General features: G+C 40.0%; 1 protein-coding gene across 8 annotated transcripts in view; it reads left to right on the top strand.

Moving 5' to 3' along the window:
• Gpatch2 (G-patch domain containing 2) overlaps nucleotides 1–14506 on the top strand; it is a 155372-nt gene that overhangs the window by 112813 nt on the left and 28053 nt on the right. Inside the window, exon 9 of one of the 8 annotated variants that reach the window (XM_038349679.2) lies at nucleotides 10021–10059. The exons of the other annotated variants lie outside the window; for them this stretch is intronic. Coding sequence (XP_038205607.1) covers nucleotides 10021–10057 — 37 coding nt within the window. The 3' untranslated portion in view covers nucleotides 10058–10059. The remainder of the gene's footprint in view (nucleotides 1–10020; nucleotides 10060–14506) is intronic. 8 annotated transcript variants of the gene reach the window in all.

Here is a 14506-nt window from a genome sequence, read left to right as displayed (position 1 = left end):
CACAAATATGCATGCATTGATTAATTCTTTGCTCTTGGCTGTGGGTATGATGTGACCAGTTGCTTCAGGTTCTTATTGTCTAGATTTATCAGTATTAATGTCTGTCACCTGAACTTGTGATTCAAGTAAACCCTTTCCTTTCTGGTTGTTTTTGCTGAGTATTGCACAAACCACATGTGCAAGGGCCAAGACCAAGAGACCCGCTTTCTAGAGTAATCCTAGACAGGAGAGCACAGCTGGCCTCGGTAGTTGGGAAGAGTTCTCCCTTTCGTCTTTCTGTTCCACAACAAAGGTGTGAACTGATTGGATGAGGCAGAACTGACCATCATACGTTGGACTTAATAATTATTTCTCAGAAACCTAAAGCTTTATCTGTGAAAGAACAAATGCAAAGTGAGATCTTTATCAGACCTGAGAACTGTTCTCCCAAGACCTCATGAGGGTGGCAAGGTACTCCACTGACTGGAACGAAATAAAAAGACTCGACTTGGACAGCGGGTGTGACGTTTAGCCCATCAGTAGAGATTGTGTTTAATATCACTGGGCCTGGGGTCTGTCTGCAGCATCACTATGTAGACAGGAGGAAGAAGGCTGACTCTGATTTTCTTCATTTCTTTGCTCACTATAAGCAGTGACCCGTGTACTGTCATCAGACAGTGTCATCTGTGTCACTTTATGCGTCTTCCTCTCTCTATGCCACATAAGTACAATACCTTTGCTTTACTGTATCACAAGCATTCCTGGCACCTTGGATGTTTACAGTTGGTGATCAGAATAGCTGTAGAATGAGTAGAAAGCTGAGCCTAAGGAGTGGATATACTCATATGTTTGTTCTGGGATTAGCATGCCTGACTGCAGCCCAGTGTCCCCATGCTCTAGTTGGGTGATTCTGAGCAAATACTGAAGTTTTCTGTTGTTCCCATGTATAAAATGCAAAAGGAGTAGCATCCACTCTGTAGCATTGTTCTGTAGATAGATAAACACACCTGTAAGGTCTCAAGCACTGGCTTCTGTAACTCTCGTATTGCCATTGCCTTTCTTACCTGCATGTTTCCTACATGTTTGCTGAATTGTATTTTTCAATCATATAATTCTCACACATAGTTAACAGTATTAAATTCTCTGTAAGAAAAATAACGTACAGAAGGGCCCATCGCCATCTTGTCCTGTTCTCTATATTTACTCTCCAAACACTTCAACTTTTAGCTTTTCCTTTTGCTCTTGGCCTCAGTGTAGCCATATTGCATGGTTATATGACCACTTCTCTAGCGTTTCCAATTATACTGCATACTGACTCACCTTTGGCTGTGATTCCCACGTCCCCATACATTCCCATGCCTGGTTCTTTATCTTTTCCTCCCGCACTGAATATCTGTTGTCATTAGGAGAATGCACGTAGCTGTTAGCCATTCGTGTATAACTTTCGCTTGTGGTGATCATGGTTCTGCTTGACATTTGCTTTATTTCCTATTTTTTTGCCCCAATTCATCAATAATCTGCCCCTGGAATTGTAGCTTCTGGTTTGTTGTCCTGCTGGCATTTTCCGTTCTGTTCTGTAATATCGGCCTGGCCTGACGTGTGGCATGTGCAGCATCCTTATCCCTCACTGGCCCAGCAGACTCTTCACCTGTCTCCTGTAGACTTCTGTTCTCAGGGTCTCATGGCTCTCAGGGCAAGAAAGCAGGTTGTTCAATCAGAGAGATTTTGTGTCTGCAAATCCCTTCATAGTTTTATCACATTGCTCAGTTTTCCTGAAAATTGAACTCTTGTTTGGAGGTCATTTTTCCTTAGAATTTTCATGCCCCCCACCATCTTTAAGTAATTTTTTTAGTAATTGCATTTCTTGCTTCTAGCTCCTTTCATTTGGGTATTGGAGAACCTTTCGTTCTCCATTTTTAAGCCTTTCCTTCTCTCTCTCCCTTCCCTTCTCCCTCTCCCTTCCCTTCTCCCATCCCTGTCTGATTCTCACATACATACATGACATTTCTATGTTAGAAATACACAATTACACAACCTATACAGCCCTGCAACAGGTACAAATACAAACATAAGCTGTGTTCTTGGAACATTGCTGGTCAATTTTCTCAATATTTTAACTCAAATCTTTAAATGACTTTTTAAAACTTCTGTACTCTTATTTCCAGACCACTCTTCTTGAGCATTATCCCATATTTTCTCTTTGTCTTGATTAATGACTGTGCTGTGTGTCCTTTTTGCCCTGCTGCCATAGACTGTATGCGTACAGGGCAGCTTGGAAAGGCGAAATAAGATTGAAGCTTCAATTTTGTTCTGAGTCTTATTAAATGCAACATGAAAATCTTCACCTTCCAATTCATATATATTATTCTACATTCCTCTCCTGAAACCCATTTTCTTTCTTAGTATTTTAATATTATCTTGACTTTTCTTAACCCTTTTGGATGAGTGACTGCACTTGCCTTTTTCAACTTGGGGAAAAACATAAAGGTTGGAGAAGAGAGCAGTATTGCACTGAGTCATTGCATCGGGGACCATTTACTCCCAGAATATCCCAAGCAAGTTCAGAGGCGTGAGTTCCCAGGTGCTCTGCTGGAGTGAGTCAAGGCTGAGATGCTGACGTGTTTGACTGTAGCACACACACGAGTGAGCACTGTGAAGGAGTGTAGCACAACTACCCCGGGCACCTTGGGGAGTTTTAAGGATCTTCCTAGCAGAGCTTTAGTTATATATTTACCAATGCTACTAACTACAGAACATTTCAGTGGTAGCTTTCTGGGTATCTGCTTCATGCTCTTTCCTCTCCCACTTTAATGTTTTGCGCTCTTTACATTAATGTAAATATAGCAGCATTGTCTGTCTACCAGCATGAGGCAGTGCTGTGTCTGACATACAATGAGAAGAGACAACACATAAGATCTCCTTAACCACTCCATTTTAATATTTCAGTCACTTGCTCATTTGCTTTTGAGAGAGGGTCTCACACTGTAGCACAGACTGGCCTCAAACTCTCAATGATCCCCTGGCTTCAGTCATTTCTATACAGTTTCTGTTGTGTTCTGTGAACTGTACTGTATGTCTGCATGTTCATCAAAGTGACAGACTTCTGAATTTCTTACCTTGCCTCAGTACTTCTGGCATCTCTGCCCTGCTTACTTACCATTCGCAATGCTTGTCATATAATACATCATCCTGTTATATCCCAGTGGTTATTAATAAAATAACAACAGGCTGCATTAGCACTTACACTTACTATAAATGAAATTATAGACTCATTGATTGCCTGCATACTTGATGTCATTCCTCTAACCTGCCTGTCAGCTGGTTGCTTCATGCTGTTTCTCAGAGAGCCCTATCATACAGCAGATGTGTTCACACAGTGAGTAATGTGAACCCTTTCCTTATGGCATCATCCTTGGGTGCTCATTGGGTGCTTTTCTCAGGATTCTCCCTGCAGTGATTTAAGCTGCATGACCTTCCAGTGTTTTTCCATGTTGCTTGTCTATTATTGATTCTTCTCATTTTTTAGGGCTTATGGCCATAACATAGGACTTTGGTTTCCTTTGGGGTAAAGGGTGTTGTTTGGTTTTGGAGACAGTCACACTGTTTTGCCCAGGTGGACCTCCAGCTTCTGGGTGCACTCTCCTCACTGAGCACTGTGTAGCTTGGACTCCAGGTCTGCTCTCCCAGCCGTCACTGTAGAGTTCTGTGTTCCATCATTCTCCGTTGCTTCAGTGTTTACTCTCCATTTCCTACCATGAATTTCACCCTAATTTTGTTGTATTTTTTTCTTGTCTAATGTTTAATGAGTACCAGGTTTTTGTGCCATTTGGTCATTTTTACTTATCTCAAAATCTTTCAGAATACAAGTGGAAACTCTAGAAAATAAAAGTTTCTTTCAAAACATAGTTAAATAAAAACACATTTAAATGTTACTTTCTGAACTACGTATCACTTTCAAATTTTAATCATTAGTAGACATGATGTTGAGTAATCTGTCCTTCAAAGTGAGAACCAAACTAAATCCTTGGGCACTGTACCTGAGAGTTTTGTTCTGTTGTTGTGAGATAGGATGTTAGCATGTGGCCGAGGCTGTCCTGGTCAGAGCCATCTTGCTTCAGCCTCCACAGTGCTGAGTAACAGGCAGACACCACCATGTCTAACTCCTGCGTGACTTTTAGCATCCACATTGTTCTCGGCCTATTCCAGAGCTGTGGAACTCTAGCCTGGGTACCACCTCATCTGGAGCCAATGAGACAGGGTGGTTCAACCAGTTCCTTTATCTGGGGGTGTTTCCACCCACATACCATCTATAGTTACCTGAAGAGGGAGAAACTGTCAGTGCACAGCCAGTGGGAAATGCCTTGCGTGTTCCAGTCTTACATTTCAGCATTCAGGTGACAGATTGTACTCCTTAAGATTTAAGCAAATCTTAAAATTTGCATATTTAAAAATAAATCTTTCCCCATGACATCTTGATGGGGGCATCTCTCACTTAAAGTTACAAGTAAGTGTTTTCATAATTCTGTAAAAACTTGGAAAGGTCAGTATCACCTTCCCAAACTGAAAGCCAGCTAGTTGACAAGCATAAAGGGATGCCTGGTACTCAGTCATGTGTCATCCTGGGACAAGTGTTTTCACCCCAGTGTTTACACTGGTGACGTGTTTTCAACTTGACAGTCCATGAACAACTTGAAAACTTGGGGCAGCTCAACTCAGCTGTTTTCATCAAGAAGTTTCCCTTTGTCCCTGGAGGTCCTTGTGGTCATATAGAATTTCCCCTCTTCCTTACCAGACTCTTATAAAATTTGTTTTTTGCCATATACTCGTAAAAAGGACCTAGGCAGACTATCTAATACTTTAAGGTATTATCTGAAATCAAGTAAAAGTCTATTTGTTGGTGATAGAATTTAATTCTGTTAATTTCTGTGATATCTTTTCACTTCATTCCTAAAAGTATCTTTTTCATTTATTTTATGCACATGGTTTGATATCCCTTGCGTACTGTGTGATCTGATTCCTGATGTTATCTGCTCATCTGAGGAGAAAGTGGATGATTGATTGATTGATTGATTGATTGATTGATTGATTTTTGCTTTATTCTTGCCAGGTTGATTAAAATAAAAATCTAATAAAATAGAAAATAATAGATTTAATCTGAGAAACAGTAGATCCTGTTATATATTCCCACTTCTCTAAGAGGGGTTCCTGTACTCATTCATATCTTCCTCCTTCAATCAAAATGAAAAGAGTGTCCCTGTTTGTCCCATTGTGGAAGGCATTCATTTCACATGCTGGCACTTGTCACCGTTTTAGTCACAGATGTGATAGAATTACAGCTGCTTCTTATTTGATCTTCTAAAGATTCAAAGATGTTCAAGGATTCAGTCTTCCCCATGCTGTCATTTGCCATTTGGAAAGGAGACCTAATTTGCAACAGATACAAAACTATTTGTCATTTTGCAGCTTTGCCAAAAATAAAGTATTAACGGCTCCATCTCTGCGCAGCTGTTAATAAATGGGAGGAGGGCTGCTCATTAGAAACTGCATAAGGACGTGGACTGTGTGTGTCGCTGCCTTTCCCAGGAACATACACAAAATTGCATATATCAGCAAAGCCACATGGTGAGGAGATACCGCCTGGCCTGTCTTCTGGGGTCTTTAGCATGTTAAACAGACCTGTCCTTGTCACATTGGAGCTGTAATCATTTAACACTGTACTTTTAAAGTAAGTTATGCAGGTTGACATTTTATATGGCCAAAGAGTGACTTGGGACCACCTTTAAACACTGACTTTAAAATGTTATAGTTCTTTATGACCTCTTCTTCCCAAATTGAGAACTAGGGTAAGACTTCATTTGAGGTGAACAGCTTTGCTCAGCCCTCCATGGGAAGAGACTCTCGAAGTGATTCCCATTCATTCATATGTGTGCATGGCCAAGCTAATAGAAGACACTCACATGTTCACTTTAATTAGAATGTATGCATTCCATATTTGTTTAATTGGAATACATTTAATTATATATGTGTCCTAATTAAAAAGAACATTTGAATAACTTCGAGGGCTAGAGATAGTTAGAGCAGAATAATTGGAAACTTCCCACATATGTGATATAAAATGGCTTTTAAGGGGTTTAATTTTCCCATTCTACACTCTGCGATCAAATTATTGTATTTTATAAAACCACACTGGGCACAAATTGCCAGTGCTCGTGGCTCCTGTCCTTTGGCATCCTGAAATTCTAACCTTCCTTGCCAAGATTTTAAATGAATGACTGGAGAAGGTTATTTTAAGTTATGATTATACCAAATAAATTAGTCACTAGTCAGTTTGAATTTTGAGCTGTTGCTTTTTGGTTGGAGATGAGGGACCCGCAAAGAATGAGATATATTACCAACTGGAAATACCTTCTTTATCCTTGTATAGTGAATAAAAATCCACTCTCCTTTGGTGTAACTCTGATCACCTAGTAACCTCTTTTTCCCACAGGTGAGCTAGATGTTTTCAAATGCTTAGACATGTGCACAGGCTCTGTCCCCAAGGATGGCAGTTGGAGGTGTGGTCACTAATGACGGAAAATTGTTAGCATGTGTGAGCTGTTCCAGCGACTCTTAACTGAAATAAATGTGTGGTCTGGTGTCTATTTCCTTAAGGACAGGTGTCTGTTTCACAGTTGGCACTCTCCAAATTGGCCCAGCGATGAAGTGGGCATGGACACAGCTCTAACCTTTCCCTCCCAGAGATGCATCCCCTAGGAAATGATTAAGGTGCCCCTGCAGAGCTGGATCCCAACAGCTGTGCCACTCCTGCAGCCTGCCTTGTAACTTCATTAGGGAGCATTTGGGGGTGGCGATGCACTGTGCTCCTGTGCCAAAATGCTTCCCCAAACAACAGTCAGCCCTAACTCATTAACGGGAGAGTTACTGGAATGTTTCTGCTTCGGTTTATAAACATACGTCAAGATAAAGTCGGTGTGTCTGCTGACTGTCTTCGTGGAATGCCAGCATGTGGACAGGTTCATTTCATGTTCCCACCTACTGAAGTCTTTCACCGCCCGATCACAGTAGAACAGATATCCTCCAGTATAAATCTTAATGCCCATGTATCTGTAAGTAAAATATTTTACTTACTGATATAAAACAGTCAAGTATTAAGCACTTAATTGCCATTTTTACCATTTTTCAGTTATAAGATCAATGCAAAATTAATTTAAAAATAATATGAAATTTGTTTATATAGTTGTTGGTCTGTGTGTTTTTTAATCAAATTTGTTTTATATCCAGTACTTTTTTTCTCTTAGGGAATAAATACTTTTGTCATTCCATATTGATTTTGTTTGTGTACCAGCTACAGATGGGAATTTACCTTTGTTTATTTCATATATTTCCGATCAATTCCATCTCATGCCCAATTATATTACACTAAATTAACATAATTCAACAGATGTTGATATTTAAATGTTTTCTGGCATTCAAATCTTGGACAGCTGTATTAGAGCTTGGGGAAAACGCAAACATTTAGAGTTAAATGCTGAACATATGCTTAAATTACTAATTAGAGAGACGGAATGAAAACTACGTGTTCTCCTTCCTAAGGACAATAAGCCTTAGATAAAGGTTTGTGTCATTTTTTTTAACAGCAATTACAATATGGGGCATGCTCCCAAACTAGAGGACACAGGCAGGCTTCCTGGATAACTTAATTAAATTTTAAATTTAGTCACTAAAAACTATGAATTATCTGTTTCACTGAGTCTGGAAGGAGCTATAGTGATTTCTACTTATAAACTTAAGGATCATAAAATAAAAATGTTTCTTGGGCTAAAAACCATTTTCAGTGTATTATCATGAAAAAATGTTTATATATGGAGAAATGCTAAGAAAAGTCAAAATTCGCTGGAGAGATGGCTCAGAAGTTAAGAGTACCGAGTGCTCTTCCAGAGGTCCTCAGTTCAATTCTCAGCAACCACATGGTAACTCACAACCATCTGTAATGAGATCTGGTGCCTCTTCTGTCATGCAGGCATACATGCAGGTAGAATACTGTACACATAATGGATGGATGGATAGATAGATAGATAGATAGATAGATAGATAGATAGATAGATAGATAAAAGTATTAAAAATGTTTCATGAGAAAAGTCAAAATTCCTATCAATCTATCAGCTGTCTTAGAGAAGTATCAGTGTATGCATAGGCTAATGAATCAAACCGAAAATTCACCCAGGAAGTACGAATAGCCAACACATCAAAACGTGTTCAACATCTTTAGCCATCAGAAAGAAATGTAAAGCAAAACTCCACTAAACATGCTCCTACGTCCATGTCTTTTTAAAATACAGACTCCACCAATAGGACAGATACGTGCCCTTTTAATCCTTGTGCTTCCTAGTTCCATTTTCTATACTGGTGTCATATCATTCTTTATTAAACCCATTGTGTCTATGTACCCTTGGTAGACACAGAGGCTCATGCCTTCACTTGGCTTTTGTGGATGATACTGATAAGCTTAGGGGTCTGTGTATCCTGTGGTGGACTGACTTGGATTCCTTTGTGTATGTGCCCCAGAGTGAACTAGCTGGGTTCATCTGTTTTTAGTTTTTTGAGGAACCTCCATAGTGATTTCCATAGTGTCTGTACAAATTTCTATTTCTACCAATAATGTATTAGGGCTCTCCTCTCTGCCATCCTTACTAGCATGAGTTGCCATTTGTTTTCTTCCTGACAGCCGATCTGACTGTGGTAAGCTGGAATTTCAGTGAAGTCTTGATTTACATTTTTCTGAGGGCTAAGGATGTCAAACATGTTTTCATGTGTTGACCATTTGTACTTCCTTGGAATTCAATCCCTTAGTCCATTTGCTGATCCGATTATTTGACAGAAGGACTCATAGTAAGTAGCATCACACTTGTTTTAACAGTAGCAGTAACTACCATGGGTGAATACCTCCCATGCATTCCCTTGATGGTTTTATTCTTTAATGTTTTTAATTCCCTTATACTTGTGAATTCTTCTTCCTTACATGTCCTGTTTTCTTTGAATTTTTTATTTTTATTTGTTGTTGTTGTTGTTGTTGCTGTTGTTGAAAAAGTCAAATTGTACCTGCTACTGAGGCTTTGGAAAGAGCTCAATGATTTCTGTTTCTTGCCTTTTGGCATGAAGTTGGTAAATAAAACCCAAGTGCCCAAGATGAAAGGGAAGGCAAATCAGCTGCCCTAAGCAGCCCCAGCGCTGAGGAACGCTTTCTGTGTCCTCCTTTGGCCCCTGTGTTCTTGTAACTGGCATTTAGATCCGGGGCTCATTTCCCTCAGGCTTCTCTGCTGTCTCATTCTGTGTAACAAAGGGGCACATGCCTATGCTGCCTGCCATGCTTTCAGCTCTTTGTGGTCTGCATGGGCCATGGTGATCCCTGCCACATGGTGGGTGGAGGACGGCAAAGTGGTGATGCTTCTTGTTTTGTTTTTCTATGGAGGGTTACTTCTGTAACAGTTTCTCTTCTCCCTCCACTTGAACACTGCATGGTGTAGAGAAAGCCTGGTGAATGCCTGTCTGGCCTTTAGCCTCAGTTTGCAGGGCTGAGCCTGCTGGTTAGACACAGCTGGTGTGTTTCTGTCCATCAGATGTTATCCTAATTAGGTCTTGCTACAGTTGCTGCACTTGGATCAAATGTTTTCATTGACTCCAAAGTGTTTATTTACTACTAGTTTTGTTCTTTCCATGTGGAAACCGTTTAGATTGTCAGGGCACCATTTTGTTTCTGGGTCTTTTCGAGGAAAACAATTAGGATTTTACTTTCCTTCTCTGTTTATTCCTGGCAGAACGTGTGGTTCATAATGATAATTCTAACTTAAATTCAGAACATCGTTCTGTGGACTTCGCTTCGTCTGTTTTTGAACAAAATTAAAGGTGTTCCATCTCAAGTGCATGGGAATTTATATTTACATGACAATACCAAGAACTGCCTCAAAATCCCAATACCCTTGTGACTTCCGGTAAAAAACTAGGCAGTAAAATAGTTATTCTCCCTTTTTCTTTTGCACATAGAAAGTATTTCACTGAAAATACCATTTCTCTATGCTGAAAGTAAGTAAAACTATTTTCCACCTGTAAAGATTTGAGTCTGTAGTCCCATTAGTTCGATTTTGTGACATCGTTATTTAATTGCTATTTTGTCTTATAATAGCATAAATTATTTTAAGGTTCCACAATTAAATATTAACAAGAAGTATTTTTCAAAGAAATCCAGCTTCCATTTCTTCTTGAATTCTCTCTCTCTCCTCTCTCTCTCTCTCTCTCTCTCTCTCTCTCTCTCTCTCTCTCTCTCTCTCCCCCACACCCACACACACACACACACACACACACACACACACACACCATTTAGATTCGGTTTGTTTCATATGTAATCTTCTCTTGGCCTTGTCCTCCATCTCTTGTTCAGACAAATGGACTGGTGCCCTTCCTCCATAGCCAAAGCTCCCAGGATTCTTTCTCTCAGTCTGTCTGGGATGTCTTTGGAAATCTGAAGCCAGCTTGTTCTCTCACTGTGTCTGTACTCACCTCATGCTGCCAACTGTCCACTATGATCATAACCTCCTCAGCCCTTCCTGTGCCTCTCCCAAACACTTCATTTTAGTTTTTAATTCTGTGTGTGTTTTAAATGCATAGTTGGGGCGCTGGGGGGAGCTGTGCATATGAGTGCAGGGCCTGTGGAGGCCAGCAATGCTGCATTCACTGGGGCTGGAGGTACAAGTGGTTGTGAGCTGCCCTGTGTGGGTGCTAGAAACCAAACTTAGGTCTTCTACAAGAGCAGCACATGCTCCTAACCACTGAGTCATCTCTCCAGCCTTCCAAACACTTAATTTTTAATATATTTTTACTTTGTTCATACATAAAGCCACTAAGCAACTCTGTCCTGTCTATGTATTCTTAAGTTCTTTGCCTTTTTATGTAAAATATGCAGAATATGCCAAAGCATGTAACATTCTGTTTATCACTTACAGATTCCATCGCAGGAACTTACCAAGTGCATACCTAGAGACACACTGACTTAACCCACACATGAGCTTTTTGCATCTTGCTTTGTTTTCTCCTCTATTTTCCTGAGAAGGAAAACCCAATGAAGCATGTTGAGTATTGTCCAAACTGACAAAGAAGTAAAGAGCTTATCTCCTTGGGCTTGCCTTCCTAACCACTGTACAGACTGCCTCTCAGGATGGGTGGATGGGGAAGAATGGAGGAGTGAACAAGGAACTGACAGAAGTTCCCTCAGCTGAGAAAGCAATCCTCCCCGCTTTTTCTCTTGAGGCAGATTCTTCTGGTATAACCCAGACTTCAGTCCCTGTGTCCTCAGCCTTCTGAATGCTGAGTGTTTAGGCATATGCCACCAGACCCAGCTTCTCATAATATCTGAAAGATTGTAAGAGTGTAAAATTTTTCCTGTGTAACAGATCTGATTATCCTCCTTAGATATGAAGAAATAGAAAAAGGGGTTAAATAATTTTCCTAACTCAGTGGTAGATAAAGTATCAGTGTTGTTTCCCAAGTCTTATTTCTAATCCTTGTGAAGTTACCTTGAGCTGGGGATATATCTGCAGTAGAATGTGCTTACAATGTATGAGGCCCTGAGTTTAGTCCCTACCATGATGGGAGAGCATGGCAGGTAGTGATAAGTGACCTGCCTAATAGCCTTCTACCCTGACATCTTAAACATTATTAAAATTGCCTTATTTGTGTCCAAAAAAAGTGCTCACTGGATAGCTGATTATCTAGCTTATATGTCTGCCAGAAGTATATAAAGGAGAAAAGAAACAATAATTTATATTTGAAATGGTTCATGTAGCATGGTGTTTTTCTTCATGAGCATTGAAAATAATTTTTTGGTTTTTTTGAGACAGGGTTTCTCTGTGCAGCCCTGGCTGCCCTGAAACTCACTTTGTAGACCTGACTGGCCTCGAACTCACAGAGATCTGGCTGCCTCTGCCTCTTGAGTGCTAGGCTTGCGCCACCACCGCCCAGCAAAAATAAATCTTTAACAGTGAATAATAGACCTGAAGTGGAAAAAGTTCTAAAGGAAATTTGGTTCAAATATTTCAGTGTCAGAACCCATCCCGAGTACAGACTGGCATACCGAAGCTCTCCATGTCTTATGTTGTATTGAATTAGAGGAATGCTGCCACCCTGCCTCCTGGTCCTATTGCTTGCTCAGAGCCATCTGGAGCAGGCTTTGTAGAAAAGGAAGGACTGGGAGGATTCCTTCTATAAAACCTACACTGAGATGCAAGATTCTATAGAAATGACAATACTATAGAATAAGTGAACACATGGGTATTATACCCCATAGCCTAAGACACTGACCAAAGAAACTTAGTGTTTTCTGTTTCCATAAGTAAGCACATTCATATTAGTGAAATTGGATCCAATAAAAGTATAAATTGTTTAAAAGACATAACTCTTATAAGCTCTGGGGATGCCTAGTTAAATTTCATTCAATTTTATAAGCATATGATATTAGCAAGGATGCACTTGCTGAGAGAAATATTCTTCAATGAATCAGATGTGGGCCCTCTTGCCTTCTTGCATGTAGTCTGTTCAGAATGCCTGTCCATGCTGTGATAACTGTAGCTTAAGGTAGAAGACGTTTTGTTTTATTTCCAAGAGATGAGCAGTTATTTCTGCAATGGGAACTGTGTAGAGAGGTGGTAAGTCCATTGATTCTGATAGACTTTCAGTAGTAAGCAAGATCTTAAACAAGATTCAAATAAGTTTGTTTTCACATGGTAGCACTAACGTATTCCAAAATAAATATCTATTTACATGTGTCACGTTTCAGACATTCTATCCTGTTATTCAGATAGTCTGTCAATATGAAGATAAAAGTGGCTGCCTTGCTTTTTTGCCATCTTACTCAGCAAGTGAACTGTAGACAATGACATTACCATGGCTCTTCTGAGGCAGGCACAGTCCCTGCACAGGGCATGAAACCAAAACTGCACTCAGTCTGAAGCCACTGTGTCCTAGCCCAGTCATGCAAGGAAATGACAGAGGAGACTTTGTGTATTTTGGTTAGTATCTGGCTTTAAATTTATAAATGTTGAAGATTTATTATCATTGAATGCATTTGAAGGAATTTAAATAATAGTTAGAGAAATACATTTTTAAATGCCTGTTTCATCGCCAAGTGCATGTTGATTCCAGCAGTTTGATTCCGTGTGTCTAACACACGACAGTAGCTTGTTAGGCTCAGAAAATTAGACATGCCCATTGGCCTGGAGTTATTTTCTACATAATTAACTGACAGATCCCTGTGATCTTAAAGCAACTGGAGACCATAGTATGTAGTAAGGGTAGTAACAGATATGCCACACTGGTGTGGCTGTAGAGGAAAGGTGTCTGGAAGCAAGGCTCGGAACACTTCCAGGAGAGGCAAATTACCACTGTGCCGGTGCTGTGGGAGCTCCTTCCACTCCTTCAGCCAATAGCCTTTGAGATACCAGCCCACTTAGGAGTGGTCTCTTATGCTATAAATGCAGCTGTAAAGCCTGAGCTCGCGCTCTTGCTTCCAGCTCTCCCTTCTGGCTGCTAGACTCTGTTCTTCTTCCCCATTCGTGCAGAGGATTATGATCTAGGACAGTGATCTATAAGTCTCCCCTAAATAAATAACCCTTTATTGTACGTAATTCTGAACTAGTGTGGGATTATTTTGTATCTTCAAACCATCATCTGGTGCCCAAACATGAGGACCAGTCCACATTTTTGGGGATCGGTCTGCCAGCCATGTGGCTCTTTGGGCACTGACTCTCCCACCCCACGGCTTTAGCCAGCCCTCAGACTGCTCAGCGCCCCCAGCTCATGACCCACTTGCCAGTCCACACACTGCTGCCTATAATCCCCATGGTGCACAGTTTACAATTCATACTGATGGAAAACTTTGGGTTTTCTCTTTATCCTGGGCCCCAATTCTCTGAATCATTTGATCACCTTAATAAATATACTTAATTTCTTAAACAAAGCATATTTTTTAGTACCTAAGTAAACAACACATACTGTTCGCTGCTTCTAGCAACTGCAACATCAGCTGGCCAATAACAATTATTACATCTACTCCAATTAGTTATAATCTACTTTACGACAGATAAGATTTGAAAAACTACAAAAAATGACTGATATCATCCAGGAGTTCAATAATTATTTTGCTTATATTGTAGAAGATATTTTGCAAGACTTATGCTCTTTTTCTTCCTATTACTTGATCCTAGGAATTAACTTTGTTTTCAATATTAAAAAAATATTTTTAAAAAAATGGTTCAATACTACGGAGAGGGATAGCATTCAGTTTGACAAAATTATCTGAAATAATTTGTGCTTCTGAATCTGTAGGAATCTGTTGAAAACTTATGATATGTCCAAGGATGAGCTATTATCTTTACTGAAAAAGTTGGAATCCTCAGTGAGGACATTAGAACAGAACACTGGACAGGAGATTCAAACTTTAAAATTTTCAATAAATTTGGAGAATTTATTGAAATTGATA

The sequence above is a fragment of the Arvicola amphibius genome, chromosome 12 (assembly GCF_903992535.2).
Source record: "Arvicola amphibius chromosome 12, mArvAmp1.2, whole genome shotgun sequence".
Classification (NCBI taxonomy): Eukaryota; Metazoa; Chordata; class Mammalia; order Rodentia; family Cricetidae; genus Arvicola; species Arvicola amphibius.
The sequence above is the reverse complement of the archived record's forward strand: the minus strand, read 5'-3'. Positions and strand labels throughout refer to the sequence as shown.